We start from the raw sequence: 25,616 nt of genomic DNA, 5'->3' as shown, positions 1-25,616 counted from the left end.
GGACACCGGCAAATCGGGCTGGAAACAGTCTCAACCCCCATTTTACAGATGAGGTAACGGAGGCCCAGAGAAGTGACTTGCCAAGGTCAAAGAGCTGAAACAGTAGGGTATTCTAAACAACTCAGTACAAAATGACAAAATGCAACTTTCTACTAGATTAAAATTATGCCTCTGGTTGCATCATACAAGCCAACCAACGGCTGAATTTATAAAAATAAAATTCTGTTGGCCATTAGCTTTCAGGTTTATAATTTTTGGGTTTTTTTCTAACTTTTTTTATTTGATTGTGAAGAAAGGCTTGATCCACCTGATTCTAGACTGTAAGCCCGTTGTGGGAAGGGATTGTCTCTCTTTATTGCTGAATTGTACTTTCCAAGCGCTTAGTACAATGCTCTGCACAGAGTAAGTGCTCAATAAATACAATCGAATAAACGAATCCAGTCAGTCGAATAAACGAATCCAGTCAGCCAGTCGCCTCTTTGGAATATTTTGTCCCATTGGCCAAAGTTTGGGAATAAGGACCTAGGATACTTAGAATTTCCTTGTTTGGAATGCTGCACACTTGAGCACTCAATTGGTACTGAAGCCTGACTGACAACGGAAATTTTCCAAGAAACAGCAGTGAACGGGGCCCCATTTTTAAGTGAGAGTCTTGTCTCCCAAATATTTCCCCTGAGGTGTTTGGACCCAACAGAGTAATTTCTTACTTAGTCTGTCAGAGAGAAAGAAAAGGGAAAAACTTGAGAAGGTAGAATGTGCCTGGTGTCTTCCCCCAACTATGATATTAACAGCTCATGATGCATCATACCCTAGCCAGGCCTGGCCTTCACCTCACACTTAAACAGAGAAGCGGTGCATCCTAGTGAATAGAGCACGGGCCTTGGAGTCAGAAGAACCTGGGTTCTAATCCCGGCTCTGCCATTTGTCTGCTGTGTGACCTTGGGTAAATCACTTGTCTTCTCTGTGCCTCAGTTACCTCACCTGTGAAATGGGGATTAGGACTGTGAGCCCCATGTGGGATAGGGGCTGGGTCCTACCTGATTACCTTGTATCTACCCCAGCAGTTAGAACAGGGTCCGGCAAATACGAAGCACTACTATTCCAAAACACCCAAAAAACAGATGCGGGAGAATATCACCAAATCAGCGAAAGCTGTGATTGGTTTCCAGCCCCTGGCTGCAAATGCTATCTAGCCCCACTAGTAGTAAACCAGGTAGCCTGCATTCATTTATTAACTCACACTCTCCACAAGCCACCCCATCCCAAGATGGCAGGTTAGTTTCAGAGGAAAGCCTCCTCAGAGGCCTTCACCATCTGGGCTACTATAGTCTATGTGGACCAGACAATTGGCATGGGACACAAGTAGCTAATAGTAGTTCTGGTGTTTGCTAAGCACTTACTATGTGCCAAGCAGTGTACTAGACTCTAGGAGAGATACAAGACAATCAGGTGAGACACAATTCCTGCCTGTCATGGGGCTCACAGTCTAAGTACGAGGGAGAACAGGTATTGAGTCTCCAATTTATACATAAGGAAACTGAGGCACACAGAAGTTCAATCTTATTTTTTGAGTGCTTACTGTATGCAGAGTACTGTACTAAATGCTTGAAGTCTCTAGATTCTACAACCTCTATACTGTAAGCTCATTGTGTGCAGGGAATATCACTGTTTTTTGTTGCATTGTACTTTTCCAGGTGTTTAGTACAATGCCCTGCACACAGTAAGTGCTCAATACATACAACTGAATGAGTGAATGAAAGTGTCCAAGATCACACAACAGGCAAGTAGGAGAGCTGGGATTAGAACCCATGTCCTTTGATTCCCAGGCCCAGGCTCTTTCCACTAGGTGATGCTGCTTTACTGACTATACTGAAAAAGAGAGAGAAGGGAAATGAAGGATAAACAGAAAAGTCACCAAAAAAAAATTTCCCAAAGAGGGCATTAACTTAAATAGATGTAACCTTGAATGTAGACATTCCGACTATAAAACGGACTTTCGCAGGAGGTAGTTTGGATATATTATGTTAGCAAATGCTTTTATAAGGTATGCTGAGTAAAAAGAAACAGCTTATTTTTCTGAAAAACTTTTTTCTTTGATTTCTTACAATGGACAGGTCAAAAAAAAAAAAGACTTTTATGTTCCTCCAGGGATGTTTCCAACTACAAAGTAATTGGCATCAACAAAGGAATTATCCCAGTAGAATATATGAGGAGGAGCTGCATCTATTTATACCCATTTCACAGAGAAGAAACAGGGGTGAAAAGAGGAAAGTGATATGTTGCCTGGGGATCTGGGGGAAATCTGGTTTCAGCCAAAACCAGCCACAGGTATCCATGGCTCTCAGGCCTGTGGTCAAATGAGCAAACCACAAGGCTCCCCAGGGAAGGAAAATATCTACTGATTTTAGCTATAAAATGAATGCACAGACTGTAATCTCCTCCCTCTAGATTGCAAGCTCCTTGTGGGCAGGGAACATGTCTACCAAATCGGTTATACTGTACTCTGCCAAGTGCTCTGCATGCAAATGAGCACTCAATAAAAACAAAAAAAGACTGATTGATCGACTGATTTACTCTGAAGGCTCAATCATCAATCAACAAGAAGATGGATAAGCCAATCCCCAATCCTCAAACATCCTCAAACGCCTTCAAATGAAACAGAAGTTGGGATGAGAAGCAGCGTGGCTCAGTGGAAAGAGCACGGGCTTTGGAGTCAGGGCTCATGAGTTCGAATCCCAGCTCTGCCACTTGTCGGCTGTGTGACTGTGGGCAAGTCACTTAACTTCTCTGTGCCTCAGATCCCTCATCTGTAAAATGGGGATTAAGACTATGAGCCCCACGTGGGACAACCTGATTCCCCTATGTCTACCCCAGCGCTTAGAACAGTGCTCGGCACATAGTAAGCGCTTAAATACCAACGTTATTATTATTATTATTATTATTATAAGGTGTGAGACAGCTCTGGGATTTTGGATGCTTTACAGTATATTCAAAGACCAGAGGATTCATTCTGTGTAACTCACTATGAACCAAATACTTTAGATACTTGGGCTTCAGACTCTAAAACTCCCAGTGTAGGAGATATCTTTAGGGGCCTGTGGAAATTTTCCCTACTGCCAGGAATGATCCACTACAAGGACTCTTGATGCCACCATCCCTCAGATCAGAGGTGCCCAGACTTAAGCCAACATCGTAAGCAGCGTGGCTCAGTGGAAAGAGCCCGGGCTTGGGAGTCAGAGGTCATGAGTTCAAATCCCGGCTCTGCCACTTGTGTGCTGTGTGACTGTGGGCAAGTCACTTCACTTCTCTGTGCCTCGGTTACCTCATCTGTAAAATGGGGATTAACTGTGAGCCTCACGTGGGACAACCTGATTACCCTGTATCTACCCCAGTGCTTAGAACAGTGCTCTGCACATAGTAAGTGCTTAACAAATACCAACATTATTATTATTATTATCGTACTCTCCAAAACACTCAGTATAGTACTCTGCACACAGTAAGTGCTCGATAAAATTGATTAATTTTCTTGTCGTATTTGTTATGAGCTTACTTTGTGCCAGGCACTGCACTAAGGGTTGGGACAGATACAAACTAATTGGGTTGGACGTAGTCCGATTCCCACATGGGGCTCACAGAATAAATCCCCATATTGCAGATGGGGTGACTGAGGCCCAGAGAAGTGAAGTGATTTGCCCAAGGTCACACAGTGGAGAAGTGGCAGAGCTGGAATTAGAACCCAGGACTTTCTGACTCCCAAGCCCGTGATCTGACCCGTTTTGAGGGTGTGGGTGGGGAAGCGGGAGAAAGGGAGAGGGTCTGTGTGGGGATAAGTCCCGGGAGGAGGCAAGCTTCAAAGACCAATAGGCCAAAATGCCACCATTTTGATTACGAATCCTCAGATCTACTCAGAGGCATCAAGCGTCTTCTGTGTGGTTGCCCTAGTCCACCAATTACAGTTCCAGGTAAGCAGCATGAGGTAGTGGATAGAGCACGGGCCTGGGAGTCAGAAAGTCCTGGGTTCTAATTTCAGCTCCGCCACTTGACCGCTGTGTGACCTCGAGCAAGCCACTTCACTTCTCTGGGCCTCAGTTATCTCATCTGTAAAACGGGGATCGAGACTGTGAGCCTCACATGGGAGAGGGACTGTGTCCAACCTGATTTACTTGCCTCCACTCCAGGGCTTAGTACAGTGCCTGGCACACAGTAAGCGCTGAACAAGTACCATAATTGCTCATTATTGTGAGGTGAGGAAGTCTAGGGGCCATGGACGCTGCTAAGAGTGCACTTGTGACAGTCTGTCCTGCCCAAATTCCTCCCAGCAATGGTTGGAGCAGATATAGTCACAAATGGGTCTGTGCTCAATCGATCACATTTACCGAGTGCTTACTGTGTGCAGAGCATATAATAGGAGCTTGGGAGTGTACAAGATAACAGAGTTGGTAGACGAATTCCCTGCTCACAAGAAGCTTAAAGTCTAGAGGGGGCGATACACACTAATACCTATAAATTAATTACAGGTATGTCCATAAGTGCCATGACGACCTACTGCTCACAAAGATTTATACTAAGTGCTTGGGAAAATACGATGACAGACCTGATTCCCACCCATCATCTTTCCTGAGATCCCAAAATATGAAAGCCACACTTTGGTGTTGGAAAGGGTAGGAAAGGGACTCTGCCTCCCTGGCTAAAGAAGGAATTCTGTTCGGAGCCAGAGACGGAGGGGTATTGTGTTACTCTGAAGAAAACAAATTAATCTTCCCTGACTTGTAGGAGGGTTTCTGCCAAAGCAACCACTAACGGGAAAACCAGTCAGTGCTCCGTGATGATGACACAGTAAATAACCAGGCAACATTACTACCGAGGCACTGACCTAACTCAAATTGGACTCGGCCCCTTGAGAACAATTTCTGCTGATTTGCTGCTGTACTTTTTTTCTTTTATTTTTTTAAACCGAACACTTTAACGGTACTGTTGGAGAACACCCTGTCTGAGAACCGGGATTTTTTTTTTCTTCTACTGCTTCATTGAGGGTTTAGCACTGGACTTAAAGGACACGGGGACTCCATAATTTTAGGCATTAACTTCGGAATGTATCCGCTAATTCTGTTGTATCGTGCCCTCCCACGTGTGTAGTTCAATTCTCTGCACGTAGTAAGCTGTCAATAAATTCTATCAATTGATTGATTCACCGCACACCAAGCCTGCTGTAAACACCGGAGGTGATCCTAGGGTAACCAGAGTAATTGTTTCTTTGCGTGACAAAATATCTCTTTCATAGTTTCTTGGGGAGACATAGTGAAGAAAAGGGACAGAAATAGCTACCCCGATTTGTTACATTAAGGTGTCTTCAACAACACCCAGTGAAATAACACAGCGATCAGAAAGCAATACGGTCTGTGACAAGAGACTACTTAATCTGTGCGGAGCGACCACCAGGGCATATACATTTTCTGATGAAGGCCCAGAAACTTACATGAAAGAAATAGCTCCGTGTCATGGATTGCTTTGAGAAATAACCCAGTGTCAAGGATTGGTACCAACGCAAGCCAGAAGCCCAAGGTGAAATGTTCCCCTCCGATTTTAAAAATCAGGAAAGCAGCCTGCGGAGACAGCGGGAGTCATAACGCTAACTCACCCTCTGCATCTTCTGGCCGGGTGAGGTCGATGACTCCAGGGCCCAATTTTCCATCTTCAGCTGCCTTTCCCGTTAACTGGGGGCCCAGGTTGTCAAAACGTGTCCTTTCCTAGAAGAAGCAAGAATCGTCAAATGTACACGAGCAGTCGGCTGGCTCCGGGGGTGGGGGGCATTTTACAAACGGTTCCCGTGTCTCTCGGGATCCCTAGCCAGAATCAGACATTCTTTATGACAAATCTGCCATCTGAAGACATCTGAAGATGACTTCACTTCAGGCTGAACTTTGCACCCATGGTCCTCGAGGGACAGCCCAGGCAAAGGGAGGGGAAGTCGGGGCAGGGAGACGGCAGATCTGTGGGCTGAAATTCTTCTTTCTTTTGGTTTAGCTATAGTAAACCAATCGACAGCTCAGCGCCTAAAATGCAGAACTCGAAAGAGCGGTCCCTATTAAAACACACTGGTAAATTTAATGGAAAAGGCATTTCCCCCCATTTAGAGATCACAGTTTGCATTTGTACTCCTGAGGAAACACAAGTCTGAATTTTATGCAAGAGCCTTTCAAAGACAAATATTTCAAAGAAGGAATAGTAGATGACGGAATGGAGATACCATTATTTTGCCTAGGAGTTTGAACGGAGCCTCCACGGGAACGGAAAAGGAGGACACAGCTTCTAGCGAAGCGCAAAGCCCGTGAGAGCCGGGGACCTGTTCAGCACCTAGAAAAGGCATTTTCCTCACTAACCCAATACTTCAAAGATGGCAGAGCGGGACAGCGTCGAACCACTTCACAATAGAGCCCTCTGTGGCACACGGTATCAGTGGCTAAATGCTCAGTGGTTATCATTAATTTAGTGGACTCATCTGAGAGACTGTGCCTCTCTTCTTGCGTAGCTGTTACTGCTTCAGACCAATCTTGGCATTCGGTTATACTTGGGAATGAATGAAACCTTGTTGTTCATTACTATAAAACAATATTAAATGTCATGTCAGCTTGAATTTACAGACGCGAAATACCAGCATTCAGCGCCGCGGAGAGTTTCCGCATGTTATTCTTAATGCATTATGCAGCAGCAGAGAGCTGATTACCGTTCTAGCCTATTGTTCAATGACCTAGTTCTGTACTGAGCATGTTAGACACGAAGAGGAAAAAAAAAACATTTTGAGTTTTCTCCTCTGCAAGATGTTTAGAAACTTGGAAATATTCTGAAAGTGCAAACATACAATTACTTGATAGCTGCTGTGCCTCATTTGTTCAGTCTCAATCCATTTGTGCTTTCTAATATGATTATTTTTGAATATCATTATATTTCTATAATTAATTCCCATCAGTCAAATTGTGCAGGAATTCTTTCCGCTCCCCTCATCACGTAATATGCTTAAAAAATCTGCACTGGAAGGAAACACCGCATAAGCCTGATAGGATCACAGCCTTTACCTAAGCCCAAATTGTGGAACCATTTTAAGCAGAAAACTTCTTTGAAGGTCTACCATAAATTTGGGTGTTTGAATTTTACCAACTGAGTTAAGTTTTCTTAATTAGTCACAAATGAATTGAAACTTCTCTCCATACAACAGCTGTAAAAACAGAAAATAAACGTACAACAAACTGAAAATTCAACATTAAATTATCTGACATGCTTTTAAATAGGCCTGCTAGTGCAAGGACGCCCATCGTAGCAATCTTAAATATAACAGTAAGTTGCTTTGTCCATGGGGAAAGAAGAAAAATCCATTTCCCAAGGAAACAGGGTTTGTGTTTTGAGAATTATTCTGGGCTGTCAGGATTTGTAGACAAAAATCAAAGCAACGAGAACTAGAGAAGCAAAATAGCCGATCTTTTTCATCACATTGTCTCTTATTTCAAATATTTGCATTTGAAAGCTATCTTATGTTAAAGACAGAAGGATCCCTGATGTGACACCTGCAATCTTCTTGGAAGCACAACCTTGAACTGTATTTGAGAAGGGAGGGAAAAGAACTTTCAACTCAAAAAATCAACAGGCCATACCTCCTACCAGAGTGCATATTGCACGTATCTTTCTAGTCACTCAGTCTTTTTGATTTTACTGAAAAATATTCGTAGTTTTAAAAAAAATAAAGTTCCTATAAGAATGCCAATATTTTGGCAAGGAAGAAGAAAGAGAAAATTACCTGATATGTTTGGAAAATACTAAGACAACAAAGATTACATAATGAGAATATCTTTCCTTCTATAAAAAATACAAAGTGCCCTTACATTTCAATAATATCAGATTATTATAAAACCTTCCTAAAAACATTCAGAATGACTATTCGCAAATAGAATCACACTCAAGAAATTAGTCTTGAAGTCATCCATTTTCTTTGACTTCATTAAAAACAAGTGTGTTGTAGATAACGGTATTTTAAACTCTCAATATTTTTACAAGGTATGCAATAGCAAAGAACATTTGACAGAGAGGCAAACAATTCTAAAAGATGATTCTGAACAAAGCACCACCATGTCACTTTACCAATTTAAAAGAATATTTGTTTGAAAATAAAAATCACAGCGACAGTACAAGTGCAGTGGTTTTTATGGCAAGGTAAATTTTGTGCATCACTCCAGACTGAATCCCGGGTTTTCTCACTTTCTTCAAAACAATACCTCCGAATATCCATTCACCAGATTCTTACCCACAGAGACAAGAACCTCCCGTCACCAAATAATGACCGCTAATTTTGATCACTAATGATCATTAATTTTGTAGCCAGAGGACCCCTAAAATTCCTTCTCGAATATTTTACCACCAAAATGCATGCTCTGTGTAGAGACAAGGACTTATACGGATTATGTCCTAGCCCTAATATCTTTAAACTCTTGGACCTAGGTGGGCGCGCTTCCAAAAGAAGCACATGAACAACAAGGTTTACCTGTGCCCTTAAATTCAAGAATTTCAACGAAGACCTCATTTATTTCTATGCTGGCACCCTCATAAACAAAAATATGTAAATGTTGAAGATTAAAGAAAAAAACCAGCATTCAACTGCTAACTTAAAAATACCCCCACCGAAAAATTCCTATTCTTTACAATAGGAGTGAAATTTTCATTTTCCTAACGGCAACATGATTAGGCACTTCTTTAGGCAATATCAGTGACAAAACACGCAGAAAACCTAAAAGTTACCAAAAAAAAAAAAATTGAATTCTGCTCCTTTATGCTTAGAGGACGGTTGGTTCTCTAAGTGCTTTGAAATTATGATGAATGAGGTAGATGTTGCATATTAAATAAAGATATTTAAATGATAAAGCCCCCTTTAGTGAGAGCTGATGAATGTTAAACGTTACAAGCCACAAGATGGTGGCATCCATCATATTCACATATTATCACAGTCAATGACGGAGCAGCTTCAGTGATGACAGATAGACTGCTAGATTATTATCCCTTATTTCTAGAGTCAGTGAGCAAAACCCCTCAACCCTCCGGGTTTTTTAACTTTGCATTAAATTGGGAACTTTTTCCTCACTCCCGTGGCAGGGATGATCAATTCTTCCTTTGCAGGGGATAAAGAAAAAGAACCATTTTGGGTTTACTGAATTGAAATGGGCAAGAGTTTGTCTTCCTCCGGAAAATGGCAAACTTCTTATGACTGGAAACAAATGTAAAATTGTGATCTTGTGAAAGAACAGCAATGAAACAGTAAGCACACAATAATGGTTTTTCTTTGCACTTAGATAAAAGCTGAATTTTTGATGTGCCCAGTATATTTTCATAAAATTTTATATACTATGTTTTATACACTTATTGGCTATTCCATAATAATGTGTGTGCTAACACTAAAATTGCTCTTAAATTTATGTGCGTTATTTATATGTTCCCACGTAACAATGCTTTTTGTTGTAAAAAATATTCTGTTTATTAATGTAACTTTACAACCCCTGCATCCGAGATCCGTGGTAAATTAATGACATTTTTATTATTTTATAGTGTCATTAAATTTTTACTGATCACTCCATCAAATAGAAGCAATAAAGACCATAATGTAAAACTGGGACACTTAGATCAGGGGAGCAGGAAGGCATTCCATATAGTCTGAAGTAAACTGCTTGCTATAAATGATATTTATACCATCTTTAAGCATGTGAGAATACTTGGATAACTTTGGCAAAACTGTTTCAGGAGTAGAGTGGATTGTGTACTTAAATAACAGTTTACTTGCCAGCGAGATGAGCTTTTTTCAAACCATATGCGAGAAGATGACTGATTGCAGCCATCTCCTGAAAAACAATATATGAAATGTAATAATACTCTGGGCACTCCTCCCTTCTGGATTACCAAGACTGATCAGCCTATACCCATGCCTCAAATTATTTCAACATGCTCGCTTTCTCCACATCTGAAATTAGTATGCTGAAAACTGAAATGGAAAATGGCATACATACTGATGGTTGTGAGAGATTTTTTTTTTCATTTAGCAAACAAATACATTTTGTTTAAGCAGACGTGGTTGGACAATGATGTAATAACTTTAATTTCAAGAGTCTAGTTCAGAAGCAGTTACCAAACCCTGTTTCAAAAGCCAATTTCTAAAGTCGGGGGTTAATATGGGTCAGAAGCTGCCGAGTATATGCCTCGAGGGCCATTACAAATTCTGTAGACAATATTTTAGTTACAATAGGTACGAGTAATTATTCCATGTTGCCATCACAAGTAAAATATATTATAATCAGGCTACTCTACACAAACCAGTCTAAATGAATCCATCTGGGGGTTATTAGCTAATTGTCAACTCTCCCGCGTATATGCTTGACAATAAACAAAAAAATCTATGCTTATATAATCTCGGGGTTAGACGGTGAACAGAGGTATTTGCGTGATTCTTACTAATGTCAAATGAAATTATGTGGTTAAATTCCAAGACACTGAGTTTCGAGACTTGAGACGCTTTAAAATCTAACTTAAATCCATAAAAATGTATCAAATGGGAATAAAAGCCAATACTTTACTCTTGCCTTGAAATCCCCATAGTGTCTAGATAGTGGGAAAATTTAAGGGATAAGGCAAAATCTCTGTCCCACCTTAAATGAGAGTTGGCCATTTCCCCCAAATGGTCCAATGCTTTGGGGGAATCTCACCTACTGTTCTTCGTTTCTCCCAAGCAAACCTTTTAACTGCCCCTCACCCACAAGCAGCGCTTAGCACAAGTGCTCTGCACACGGTAAGCCATTAAAGGACTGACTGATTATCTCCGATCAATTGCCAATGCTTTTCCAATGCATGTGATGTCTACCTTCCTCATGAATGTACTTCTGAATCTATCTATACCCCTCCTCAGCATGTGTGTATATGTGCAATTGAGTGCACATTCCACCATTTATTCTGATTTCATGAAAAAAAATGTACATCTTTCCCTGCATTAAAGTTAGCTCCTTGTGGGCAGGGAGCAATTCTAGAATGGACACATTTGTAATATCTCCCAACCACTTATTTCAGATGCGTGGCATGCAGTGGGAGCTTAAATACCATTCAGTCGTATTTATTAAGCACTTACTGCAGGCAGAGCACTGTATTAAGCACTCGGGAGAGTACAATATAACAGTAAATGGAACATTCCCAGCCCACAATGATCTTACAGTCTAGAGGGGGAGCTTACGTTCTATGCGTACTGGAACCGGGTTTGGGTTTATCTACTTCAAAGTCCTCCTAAAAAGTCACCTCCTCTGGAAAGCATTCCCTGATCAACTCCCCGCTCTTCTGTTTAATAATAACGTTGGTATTTGTTAAGTGCTTATTATGTGCAGAGCACTGTTCTAAGCGCTGGGGTAGATAGAGGGTAATCAGGTTGTCCCACGTGAGGCTCACAGTTAATCCCCATTTTACAGATGAGGTAACTGAGGCACAGAGAAGTTAAGTGACTTGCCCACAGTCACACAGCTGAGTCACCTGAATATTCGTGCACAAACCTGTTCATTTGTTATTTATGTATTTACTCGTGTTCATCAGTGCATCTCATTTCTCACACCATGGACTTTTTAATATTAAGCAACTGATGTTTGTCTCCTCGTTTCACTGGAAATCCCTCAGGGGTCACTAGCTTGGAATACTCTGTACCTCATAGTTGCTCAAAAATTGTTATCTGTTTTGCTGCTGGAAAACCCCACATTTAATCCTACTCACGAATAATAATCGTAATTGTGATACTTATAATAATAATAATAACGATGGTAATTGTTGGTATTTGGTATTTGTTATGTGCTCACTATATGCAGAGCACTGTTCTAAGCTCTGGGGGAGATACAGGATAAGCAGATTGTCCCACGTGGGGCTCACATTTTTTAATCCCCATTTTTGCAGATGAGGTAACTGAGGCACAGAGAAGTGAAGTGACTTGCCCAAGGTCATAAAGCAGACAAGTGGCGGATCCAGGATTAGAACCCACGACCTCTGACTCCCAAGCCCGGGCTCTTTCCACTAAGCCATGCTGCTTCTCGCTTAATTGTTAAGCGCTTACTATGTGCCAAGCACTGTTCTAAGCGCCGGGGAAGATACAAGGTAATCAGGTAGTCCCACGGAGGGCTCGCAGTCTTAATCCCCATTTTACAGATGAGGTAACTATGTGCCCAGCACTGTACTAAGCACTGGGATGGATACAAACAAATAGGGTTGGACACAGTCCCAGATAAGTGGCAGCTGGTACTTGACCCACCCCCACAGCCCTTGTGTACACACTCTGTGGCTTCCCCTACCTGGAATTTATTTTATCAGCTGTCTCTTCCACTGGATAGTAAACTCCTTGAAAGCAAGCATCATGTCTATCTACTCTATTGTACTCTCCCAAGTGTTTAGTACAGTGCTCTGCACCCAGTAAGTGCTCAAAATATTATTGATTCATCATTCAGGTGAAGCTGAAAACACAGCTTTAAATCTAAATTTTCAGTGAAATAGATGGAATAGATGCAGACTCATCAATATTTCTCCTACTTTGGGTGAGATTTCTGTCACTTGATAATAAAAATAATAAGAGGGAGGGATAAAATAAAGAAAAAAATGCAGCTATAAGAAGACTCAGGTTTAAAGTAGAATCATGTGAAGGTATTAATAGTAGGATATACCTTTCCTGTTCCAACTTTTGATGGCAGAGCAACACACACTCCTGTCAGGCAATCGTATTTATTGAGCATTTACTGTGTGCAGAGCACTGTAGTAAGCGCTTAGGAGAGTACAATAAAATAACAGAAACATCCCCTGTCTGAAATGAGTTTAAAGTCTAATACACTCCTAATAACAATAATGATAACAATTGTGGTATTTGTTAAGTGGCACTGGGCTAGGCACTGGCAGACTAACAGCTTAACAAATAGCATTACTGTCATTATTATTATTAATAATGCTTTGAAGGTGGAGAGGTGGTCTGGCGTGTAATCAATCAATCCATCAGTGGTACTAACTGAGCACTCGGTGCGTGCAGAGCGCTGCGCTAAGTGCTGCTAAGTGCTTGGGGTCCAGGTTCACCTGTATTGGATGGAGATCTTCTGAACTGAAGGCCAAGGAGCTTGGGTTAGTTCTGAGGGGACAGAATTGGGACCAGTCAGGCTGGCATCCCAAACATGTCACAGGGAAATATGAGGATAAAGCCCTCTTGACTGTCACAGTGTGAATTTGTGCTACTCTTTAGGTGCCTCACTGTCTGGCAACTGTACAGCTTCCCACAGCCCCTCAGCACCTACTCCATATCTGTAATTTATTTATTTATATTAATGTTCATCTCCCACTCTAGACTATAAACTCGTTGCGGGCAGGGAATGTGTCCACTTAATAATAATAATAATGTTGGTATTTGTTAAGCGCTTACTATGTGCCGAGCACTGTTCTAAGCGCTGGGGTAGACACAGGGGAATCAGGTTGTCCCACGTGGGGCTCACAGTCTTAATCCCCATTTTACAGATGAGGTAACTGAGGCACCGAGAAGTTAAGTGACTTGCCCAAAGTTACACAGCTGACATGTGGCCACTTACTGGCGTACTGTACTCTCTCCAGAAGTAGCATGGCTTAGTAGAGAGAGCACAGGCTTGGGAGTCAGAGGATGTGAGTTCTAATGCCGGCTTCACACTTGTCTGCTCTGTGACCTTGGGCAAGTCACTTAACTTCTCTGTACCTCAGTTACCTCATCTGTAAAATGGGGATTAAGATCGTGAGCCCCACATGGGACAACCTAATAATAATAATAATAATGTTGGTATTTGTTAAGCGCTTACTATGTGCCGAGCACCGTTCTAAGCGCTGGGGTAGACATAGGGGAATCAGGTTGTCCCATGTGGGGCTCACAGTCTTAATCCCCATTTTACAGACGAGGGAACTGAGGCACGGAGAAGTTAAGTGACTTGCCCACAGTCACACAGCTGACAAGTGGCAGAGCTGGGATTCGAACTCATGAGCCCTGACTCCAAAGCCCGTGCTCTTTCCACTGAGCCACGCTGCTTCTCTGACTACCTTGCATCTACCCCAGTGTTTAGAACAATGCTTGGCACAAAGTAAATGCTTAACAAATACCATCATTAGTACTACAGGGCTCTGCACACAGTAAACTCTTGATACATATGATTGACTGACAACATGGCATCCTAAGAGAGAACAAAAAAGCCTTTCTATGACAACTGCTTGGAGAATTTATGTCCCTCTGGACTGTAAACTCATTGAGGACAGTCAATCGTATTTATTGAGTGCTTACTTCTTTATAATGGCATTTGTTACCTTCTTCTATGTACCAGGCACTGTTCTAACCACCGGGATAGGTACACGGTAACTGGTTAGACACACCTCATGTCCCATGTAGGGCTCACAGTCTTAATCCCCATTTTACAGATGGGGAACTAAGGCACAGAGAAGTGAAGTGACTTGGCCAAGGTCACACTGCAGACAAATGGCAGAGCAGGGACTAGAACCCAGTCCTTCGGACTCCCGGCCCACGTTCTATCCACTAGGCCACACAGCTTCTCTTGTGTGCTCAGCATTCATTTATTCAATTATATTTATTGAGCACTTACTGTGTACAGAGCACTGTACTAAGCACTTGGGAGAGGCCAATGTAACACTAAACAGACACATTCCCTACCCAAAATGAGCTTACAGTCTAGAGATGAGCTGGCAGGGAACCTGCCCACCAGCTCTGTTGTACTGTACTCTTCCAAGTGCTTACTAAAGAGTTCTGCACAAAGTAAGCACTCAATAAATACCACTGATGAACTGAATAGAGGTTACCCCAATAAAGGAGTACCTCAAGCATATTTTTAAATGCTACTCAACACTATGCAGAATTATTGCTTTCAAATCTTAAAGATGCTTAGCATTTGCATTTTAATACTATGGCCAAAAAAGATTTTGACCAGGAGTAATGGCTTGGCTGGGAAAGCAGAATTGGGCCACTGGTCGAGCTTGGAGAAGCACTGGTGAGAAGGACATGGGGGAGGAGATTTTTTGGATTTAGAGCACGGTTTTTAACTTGTTCCATTGTGAGCTGTGAAGAAAACCCACCAAAACTCAATAAGACTGCAAATTTGAACATGCCTCACACAACTTCATGCTTGACCGCATTGTTCTTAGAGTATGTGGTATTTTACTAGGCACCCTGTAAAGTTTTACCCAGAGACATTCTAAACGCCCAACAACCTGACCCAACACTAAAAATATACTTTTTTTCTACACAAGAATAAGAATAAACCATGGCCCCAACATTAGCAGCGTGTTTCTGGAGAACTGGATATAATAAATGAGCTGTGAAAACATGACAGCAGGGTGTGCTTTAGATTATAAAACCACCGAGTGGAATTATGTCTGATTCTTCACTCAGCTCGGACTTTAACTTCTTGTTGCACCTCAGTAAACGTGTACATGATCAATGATGTAAATGTCCACATTTACCTTTACCCTTAATGAGAAGCAGTGTGCCTAGTTGAAAAAGCATGGCCCCAGGGGTCAGAGGATCTGGGTTTTAATCCCGGCTCTGCCAGGTGTCCATTTTTTAACCTTGGGCAGGTCACTTAACTTCTCTGTGCCTCAGTCATCTCATCAGTAAAATTAGGAATCAATGGAGAAGCAGCATGGCCTAGGGGATAGAGCATGGGCCTGGGAGTCAGAAGGTCTTAGGTTCTAATCCTGACTTTGCCATTTGTCTGTTGTGTGACCTTTGGGCAAGCCATTTCACTCTCTGTGACTCATTTACCTCATCTGTAACTCAGGGATGGTGTCCAACCTCATTAACTTGTATCTATCCCAGAGGTAAGTACAGTGTGTGGCATACAGTAAGCGCTTAACAAGTACAAAGTACCATTATTATTCATCATAAAAATACTCCACTTCATCCCATATTTGCTAAACTAATCCTTGAATTTAAATACCCAAACTATAGGTTGGTCCTGGGGTAATGGAGAAAAATGCTTATGTTTTTTAAATTGGACCTTTTAAAAAAAAAGAGTCTCTCTTACAATGAGATAAAAGTAATTTCCAAATACACTCATTATTGGGCAGTTTTTCTTAAGAATACAGTCTTCTAGGTTGTTGCCCTGTTGAATTTTGTGGGCTAAGTCTCAACTGTTGCCAAACTCAACTGAGACACCATCATTGTTAAATAAGTACCGAATGCCCCAATGTGCTGAGAAGCACCGTAGCCTAGAGGAAAGTGCCGAGGCCTGATAGTCAGAGGACCTGGGATCTAATCTCAGTTTTGTGATTTGTCTACTGTGTGACCTTGGGAAAGTCACTTAATTCTTCTGTGCTTTCATAACTTCATCTGTAAAATGGGGATTAAATCCTCTTCCCTCTCAATTAGACTGTGAGCCCCATGTGGGACAGGGCCTATCTCCAACCTGATTATTTTGTATCTACCCCAGCAATTAGAATAGAGTTTGACAAGTCACTTCACAGAGTTTGGGCAAGTCACTTCACTTCTCTGTGCCTCAGTGACCTCATCTGTCAAATGGGGTTTAAGACTGTATGACCAAAGTGGGACAGGGACTGTGTCCAACCTGATTCGCTTGTATCGATCGCAGCACTTGGTACAGTGCCTGGTACATAGTAAGCACTTAACCAATACCATACAAAAAAGTAATGTGTTGCCATTCTATGAAATATGTTGCCATTCTATGAAATACCAGAGTGCTCCAGACAAGTGTTTCAATAGATAATAATAATAATAATAATGTTGGTATTTGTTAAGTGCTTACTACGTGCAGAGCACTGTTCAAAGCGCTGGGGTAGATACAGGGTAATCAGGTTGTCCCATGTGAAGGTCACAGTTAATCCCCATTTTACACATGAGGTAACTGAGGTGCAGAGAAGTTAAGTGACTTGCCCACAGTCACACAGCTGACAAGTGGCAGAGCCGGAATTCGAACCCATGACCTCTGACTCCCAAGCCCAGGCTCTTTCCACTGAGCCACGTTGCTTCTCTATGCACTACTGCTAACAATAACGGTATTTATTAAGAACTTGCCATGGGCCAAAACACTGCACTAAGTACTGGGATTGACCCAAAATTACTTGATTGGACACCATCCCTGTCCTACATAGGGTTCATAATCTAATAGACAGAAGGAGCAGGTATCAGCCCATTTTAAAAATGAGGATACTGAGGCCCAGAGAGGTGAAGTGACTTGCCCAAGGTCACAAAGGCCAACATCAGAACTGGGACTACAACCTGGTTCTTCCAACTTCTAGACTCAAGCTCTTTTTCACTAGGCAACACTGCCTGTTTTCTCCAAGTCACTCCTGGGCCTACCTCTCAAACCAATTCTGGCTAAAGGGACACTTTGGAAGTGTTATTGAACATGTGCTGAAAAGTCACATGAAACACAAAACTACTGCTCCGAGATTATGAGATATTTTCCTCCAGGCTTCAAGGCTTACTTCCAGTGTCCTGACCAAACCACAGCTCAGAAAATAATTCCACTTGGCCTCCCGAAAATTCCTTGGAGGCCCTTCCCTATCTCCCCACCCATTTTCCTCCCCTAAATCTTTGCATAGAGCTCCTGCAGGAGGATGAACAACTGTTGTTGCCCACCCCAACGGCAAACCTATTTCAGTGGGGATTAGCTTGGTGCCCCTTACCGCCTACTGCCAAAGGAATAGTCGTAGTGAAACTGGACTCTCCAGACAAACTCCGGCCAAGTTGGGCAGAAGTAAGTCATATTATTTTAAAAGGCTTCTTTGTTGGTTGTGTTTTGGATACACTGAAAATGCCGCATTATTTGCCCACAGAGAATCCAAGTTGGGTTAGAGAAGTTAGACGGGCTTGCTGTTTTTGCCAGTAGAAATCTGCGGTCAACCCAGTGCAATTTCATGGTGCACAGAAGGGTGCAGGCGGATATGCTGGAATGGGGCAATTTCTCCCATGACAGAAACTCTAACCTGAAGCAAAATCATACTGGATATTCCAGAAAGAAAGAGCAAGAGAGATTTCAATATCAAATTATTATCAGCAGCAGCAGCAAGGCCTAGTGGATAGAGCACAGGCCCAGGAGTCAGAAGTCATGGGTTCCTATCCCAGCTCAGCTGTCTGCTGTGTGACCTTGACAAGTCGTTTCACTTCTCTGGGCCTCAGTTACCTCATCTGTGAAATGGGGATTGATACTGTGAGTACCACGTGGGACAGAGACTTGTCCAACCTGATTTGCTTGTACCTACCCAGTGCTTAGTAAAGTTCCTGGCACCTAGTAAGCACTTAACAAATACCATAATTATTATTATTATTAATAAATAGTGCCTATCATTGTTCATGAATTTGCTTTGTTTTCCAATGAGAAAAATGCTCTAATAATCTACATGCCATGTTTACTCCTGAAAACAGTCGTGGCTTCTCCAATCTACCTCAAAAGGGTCTGAATCTCATCCATATTCTGTAGATGTACAAAGTGTTCTTAACCCAACAGATGTCAAAGAATAAGGATCCATTAACCCTGAAAACACAGAGCAGTAGCAGGCAGTACTAGACTCAGGTCTAAGTTAAATTACTTTCATCAGGATTATGATTCCTATTGAACACCCTTAACCAAATGCTTTATGTCTCTGTTCATATGGTTTTAATATGATTTAACCAATTGCAAGGTTATTTATAAGTTTGCAACTCCCCAGTAGTTAGAGTTATGAAGCGTTCAGACTTAAGCGTATCCAGTTGTGTGGTAGCCCAACTATAGCTTTTATGTGGTTTCCAACTTTTTATTCATGCACAAAGGCATGATGTATGGCAGCAGCATCTGAATGCTTTTTGTTTAACTCTTTGCTTCAGCAAAAATTCATTCAAAGAGTTTTCATGAAATGATGAGACAATCTATTCAAACTCATCATTTAAAAACATAAATCGACAACAACAAAAAAAACTGTAGAAATTCCTCATTACTCATTACCCAGTCTCTTATAAACACAAAAGGTCACACTAATAAATTCAAGGACCTGTGCAACTGTTAACCTTGGGAAATCTTTGTCTAATGCTGCGGCTGGGGGTAAATATGTTTAAGGTCCTCTAGACTGTACGTTCATTGTGCGTAGGGAACATGACTACCAACTCTTTTGTACTGTACTCTTCTAAACACTTAGTATAGTGCTCTACACACAGTAAGCACTCAGTCAGTACCATTGATCGACTGCATAAAATATGCCCATTTGAACATTTGGCAGGAAGGAGAAATGACTGCTCACGGTAGATGCTTAATATGTACTATTGATTCACTCATTCATTGCTGAATATTTAGAGTTCTACAGGGGCTTCATACAATTATCTTTATTTTGTCAGAAAAGTGAAGAGTAATGGCCAATGAGAAGGCCGCTTTTGACATCTCAAAGACTTAATCACACGTGACTCCTCCTTATTTGGAAAGAGTTTATCGCTATGAAAACCCAAGTTTTTCTTCTAATTCCAAGCAGAGTGCATTCAAGTTTGTCTTCCATCACGGTACTCAATAAATATTTTTAAAGCAAATGACTTCAAGTAGCCGGGCCCTACAAGTCAGTAAAATTACTATGCTTTGACTTTTTTCTTTTTAACTTCTGTGCCATTATTCATCTTCTTTAGGAAAGTGCTTGAAAGTAATCTGTCTTTCTCATGGGCCTGCCAAACCATCGTCACACTCTTATGCCAAAGCGCATTTGTTTGCTGCTTCTGAAATTCCAGCCCTCCTGTATGCAAAAGGGTCAGAAGTGCTTCAGCTAAAAATCAAGCAGCTATTCTTCTCTTCCAATACTATTATGTTTTAAGAGGAAATAACTAGTAATGGGCAGAGAGACTTCACAGGTGTTTAAATGGGGCCCAAGAGACAAGGCTCATGTAGTATTAAGATACTAATAAATGAGTACATTAATAGAGAGAGAGGTTTTTAGGGTTGATTCATATTTTAAAGGAGTAACTGATTTTCATTTCCTGGTGACAGAATAATGACTTCAGGTTGCCCCATGGTAGAATTAGTGGTCTTCCACAAGGTCTAAAGTTCCAAAGTTCTAAAGTTCCAAGAGATCTCAAGTTCCAAAGAAATTTAGTCTTTTGTGTCAAATACATCTCTCCTTGAGAGACGGATAATCCCAAGGAGCTGAGGAGATAAAAGAAGAGATGAGAGTCCTTTGAAAAGGTTGATAGTTGCTGAGAGAGGAGAAGAACAAAGTGTGAAAAGGGAAAGAATTTGGGGGAAAAAGAAAAGTTCTGCACAGGGATTTAATAATGATAATCTAAATGTGAAGTTACTGTAAAAAAGAGAGGTAACTTTATAGAGTATCATGCACTGGAGAACAGGAAATGGCCAAAAAAAAAAGCAATCCAAGGAAGAAAGAAAAGGAGAAAAAAGAAAAGATTTTTTAGAGAAGCAGCATGTTGTAGTGGATAGAGCATAGAGACTATGAGTCAGAAGGTCCTGGGATCTGATCCCGGCTCCACCACTGGTCTACTGTCTTCGTGCCTCAGTTACCTCATTTGTAAAATGGGGATTGAGATCGTAAGCCCTACGTGGGACAAGGACTTTGTCCAACTGGATTTGCTGGTATCCATCCCAGTGTTTAGTACAGTGCTTGGCACATAGTTAACACTTAACAAATACCATAATTATTAGCATTATTAAGTGGCATTTTTGCCCACGCAAAACTAGATCAATGGGTTCCTGTTGTTTATCTTTTGCAGTACGGTACCCTACACAAAACACATCACTGTGTTTCTGAAAGCAACTTCACAAAATACCAGAGGATACTGGTAAGCTGTAAGCCATTAGGTAAGGAAGGTGTTGATTAACACTTTGATGATCAGTGTTTGACCATCCGCATCTTTAAGCTTGCATTGTACCACAAGGGAAAATGAACAAAAAAATAATGGAAGTATGTGTTCCTTTACAAATATGGAATTGGGCCAAAGATGATATTTAATGATTAACACAAGTAAGATTTTAAGATGATTACAATTCAATAAATTGATTGTTAATTTTAACGGCATCATTCACTTTGAAGAAATACTGAAAGAACCAAAAAAAAAAAAGGAAAATGTCGATATTCCCAATGCCATCATAGAGAGGAAGGTATTCCAAAGTCAGCAATGTGCAAAAAGACAAAACCTACACTGTCCAGCGGTGGTGATATGTGTTAATTGCATGGTTCTGAGAAGATGTGGGAGAATGGATTCCAATGCCCATATAATTACCATGACTCCCAGCAGAGTTAACAGGGAGTTAGTCTGTGGTTGCCACAAAATAACATGCAATTAAGTGGTGTCACATTGCACACCAGACTCAATAAGATACAGATTAATACTCTACAATCTAACCATGGCACAGTGCATTCCTAGGCATTTTGCTTCTAAAATTCCTGCAGCATTAGGCATGTATTCAATGATAAATCTTCACAAGATCTTTGGGGAGAATGAAGCTGAAACCATCTCTCTCCATTTCAGAGATGGAAAACCAAAACACGAGGATTAGAACAGGAGAATTTGTTTCAGAAACAGCAAATACAATATTAAAATATTACCCTTTCCACACCACCCACACATTTTAAATTTAAAAATGTTTCAACCTTGTGATTAAGGAGAACCTATTTTCCCGCTTATGTCCTTTTTTTCTTTTTTGCATTGATTCCTGGATAGGAAACCTGAGCTTTTTTTTTTCAGAGTTGAACTCTACAAAATTGTCTCAATTTTGAAACAAAATTCATAGTACTAATTGCTACAAGAAGGGGTGTAATTTAGAATCAATCCACTTTTATATTGGGATGTAAATGGTAAACGACAATCACGCAGTTCACCTTTAAAAGTCCCATATAGTAGTATTAATAGTAAATATATGCTTACTGTATGCAGAGCATATCAACGGATAAAATACGGACAATATAGAAGAATGTAAAAGATACACTTGTGGGGAAAATTATGCATGCAGGCAAAATGAGTAGGAAGTGACGAAGTGCATTGCTCTGAACATGACAAGAGCAGTGAGAAGTGCAAAGGGAAAACAGCTATATCTGAACCTAGCTACAGTGTTTCTGCTATATCCGGTCATTCCAGCATCCAATTATTTACTGAACTTCTATATGAGAGTTATTTGGGAATTCTGCTAATGTCCTTGCAAAAGGAATTGGCAAACTGCTTCATAAAATATGAGCCAAACTGAACGCATGTTAAAATTCTAAACAATATTGGAGAGGATGGTGTGAAAAAAGTATTAGCTCATCAGATATTTGCAGGATGCTTTATGCCAATGAAAGCTATACTTTTAAATATGATGCTAATTGATGGGCAAGGAATGCCACTTAATAGGAATTTATGTTCCACTTAATTTGCAAATAATGATAACATTCTCTGTTTTATGTAGTCAACAAAGATGGGTTTATGTTCATCAGTATATTTTGCACTTCTGCCCATTTCTAGCATAAATATGTATAGGAAACATATATGCATACACAAACACATAATATACATCAGGTGGCAACATTCTATTTATTTTGCATTTTTCTCTCTTTTGTGTGGTATGCCTCAAGCTCAATGTTTGGTTGCAGGGGTTTTATTTTGTTAAACTTGGGCTTTCTTTGTTATGCTCAGAGGGGAACCAAACCCATCAGAATGTATGACAACGGAACAATGATAGGAGCATCATTATACCATGTTATTTCCCCTTGTTCTCACATCACTGCTATGCGCCTCTGATTATTTCAGCCTTAAGAAAATGTGCTGATTACTCCGTATGTTAGCAATACTGCCAATCCTAATGCTTTAATATCACATGTAGCGTGCATTATGCTCTGAAGTAAATGAGTTAGGCTCTCTTCACGTGTCACGAAGTTTGTCATAGGGTGGCCAAAAAATAAAACTGTTGCAAATGTCGACGATTCCCTTACTCTATCAGAAACAACAGATTCTACATGCAAGGAGATTCAAAATGATTTGAAAGTTAAAGTGGATTTGGGGGAGATGTTGCATCAATTTTTAGAATACAGTTGAGAAGATATATCTCTTTTACACATTCCTAAATTGCACCCTGGATTGTCATGCAAACTGTAGCATGCACCAGTGATGGTAGAAAGAGCAAAAGGTACTCCTTATGAATTTATAAATTCTTTAGAAATTAGTTTTGTTTGTTTTTCCTTAAAAAGTAATCCTAATCTCAAAATGGTGCTACTCATTCAAGTGTATCTGAGATCTCCCTTAGGAAACCCACTTGAAGTTTTCCTGTAAAAACCTGATATTTAGCAAAAAGCAGGTACTGCATAAACCCAAGTACGTGAGCTCCCCTTTTCCCTCTGCTCCCTCTACCCCCACTTCACCTCTCCGCAGCTAAACCCTCCTTTGCCCCCTTTCCCTCTGCTCCTCCCCCTCTCCCTTCCCATCCCCTCAGCACTATACTCATCTGCTCAACTGTATATATTTTCATTACTCTATTTATTTTGTTAATGAGATGTACATCACCTTGATTCTATTTATTGCTATTGTTTTAATGAGATGTTCATCCCCTTGATTCTATTTATTGCTATTGTTCTTGTCTGTCCATCTCCCCCGATTACACTGTAAGCCCGTCAAAGGGCAGGGACTGTCTCTATCTGTTACCGATTTGTACATTCCAAGCTCTAAGTACAGTGCTCTGCACATAGTAAGCGCTCAATAAATACTATTGAACGAATGAATGAATGTGAAGGCCATTGGGTGGGTGTCCACTTCAGGGAATTGGTCTTCTTGAAGGCTCAGGGATCCAATCTGCTGAATCAGTTGAAAAAACTCCGAGGGAATTATTCTACGCACCAACAGAAACAACTTATAAAGGGGCTAGCTTCTTCTAAACTCTCTATCCCTACGAATCATTCTCAGGCCCACCTTTTCCTTCCAAAAGTATTCCGAGAGTCAAGGACCTAAATTACAGCACTATTCAGAGTTAACAGACATATGCAATCATAATAATTATTGCTTATACCAACTCTAATTCTTTGAAAAAACAAAGATTTTGGAGCAATAAATATTAGAATAAATCCTGATATTTATTTGAACCTTATCTGTGGGACTTTCAAAAATTTCTGCAAAATTCGTAGTGATACTCTTCACTGCTTTGCTGTAGAGCTGTTGGAAACCACCATGGTTGTTTTGAATCTATTTATAAAAACCAAAATGGCAATTTTCCTGGTTAACAGCTTACTTTAAATCTGAAAGGAGAACGACTCATTTTGCACTGGTTAAATCTAACATATGGCAAATTCTGTATTGTGACCAAAAGCTGAATTTGGCAGGGAAGAAGCAGTAGCAAAGAAATCGCAGAAAATTGCTCTGAGCATGGCCAGTTTATCTGACAGCCTTGCATCAAGTTTGCTCAGAGAATTTGCCATATTACCGTCTTAAATTCATCTAGGCCTTCAATTGTGGATTTCATTCTGGTACTGGTAATAAGATGTGAAGAGCCGGATTATGAGATTGCCTAGGCCCAATAAATGAGAATTCTCAATATAAACTAGATGATATATTTAGGAATTATTCAGTTCGAAATGCAAGTCTTTCATTTAAGATTTAGAAGGCCATCCCATGCCATTGAAATGCTCACCCTTGCCCTGCCAGTTGTTTTAAGATTCATGTGTTCATTGTACTAAACGCAGCAATACAGTTTGCATTCCAGATGAATCGATTTGACTGCAGGCTTCGTCCTTTAGTATGATTCTTACTCGAAGATAAATCAATATTTAATATCCCTTCTGACATCATCCATGGATAATTGTATACCTTTTCTTTATCCCATTAAGCTACCTTTAAAAAATTTTGTGTGTTAGCTTTCAGAAATGACTTCTGAAAAAACTAGTTTTAGGAATGCTGCCTGAAATTCATTAACTCAGACAGAGAGGGTTTTGATCTTGCTGCATTGTGCTGATCTGTAAATCCATCTACATTTAGCTAATTCTCAGTTCTCAGCTAATTCTTTGAGGAAAAATAAATCCTTCCCCTAAACCCCGAAGATCTATGGTACAACAGGCCTGACTGACTTGAAACAGGCTTCATTTCCTTTCCACATCCTCCTCTTCCCACTACCACCCACAAAGATGACAAACAAGGAATTGTCTTATTTATGAAAAAAGCCTGGTGTGCTACGTATTCATGCTATCAGACCTAGGCAGGGAATTCAGCCAGTTCAGATGCTATGGTTTACGGACTACAGACAGCCCAAACCAGGGGAATCATTTACTATTTCCATACATTCTGTGGGGCTCACAAACCATGTGCAAAGACTTCTCAATCACATCCATCCCGATAGTCTTCATAACAAACTATAAGCCAGATAATCACTACTCTCCTTCCTTTGCAAATAATAAAATTGAACACAGAAAACCTACATACTTGGCTCAAAGAAAGCCACCCTGTCAATGCTACAAAAAGCTAAGACTGGCTTTCTTAACGCTGGAGTTTCTACCACGAATGTTCAGGTAAGTTCCCAGAGTGAATGGCTCACTTTATCCCCAAGCTTCTCTCTGGTAAATTTCATCAGGTCTGGGTCCCCTCAGGCCAAAACTAAAACTAGGACTTAGTATGAATTCAA

At 40.8% G+C, this 25,616-nt stretch overlaps 1 protein-coding gene across 1 annotated transcript in view; it reads right to left on the bottom strand.

The window, feature by feature from the left end:
- SOX6 (SRY-box transcription factor 6) overlaps positions 1 to 25,616 on the bottom strand; it is a 386,921-nt gene that overhangs the window by 33,475 nt on the left and 327,830 nt on the right. The window contains 1 exon segment of the mRNA XM_039911374.1: positions 5,639 to 5,747. Coding sequence (XP_039767308.1) covers positions 5,639 to 5,747 — 109 coding nt within the window.

Source organism: Ornithorhynchus anatinus, chromosome 3, assembly GCF_004115215.2.
Source record: "Ornithorhynchus anatinus isolate Pmale09 chromosome 3, mOrnAna1.pri.v4, whole genome shotgun sequence".
Taxonomy (NCBI): domain Eukaryota; kingdom Metazoa; phylum Chordata; class Mammalia; order Monotremata; family Ornithorhynchidae; genus Ornithorhynchus; species Ornithorhynchus anatinus.
Note: the sequence above shows the minus strand (reverse complement) of the source record. Positions and strands in the feature narration are given on the sequence as shown.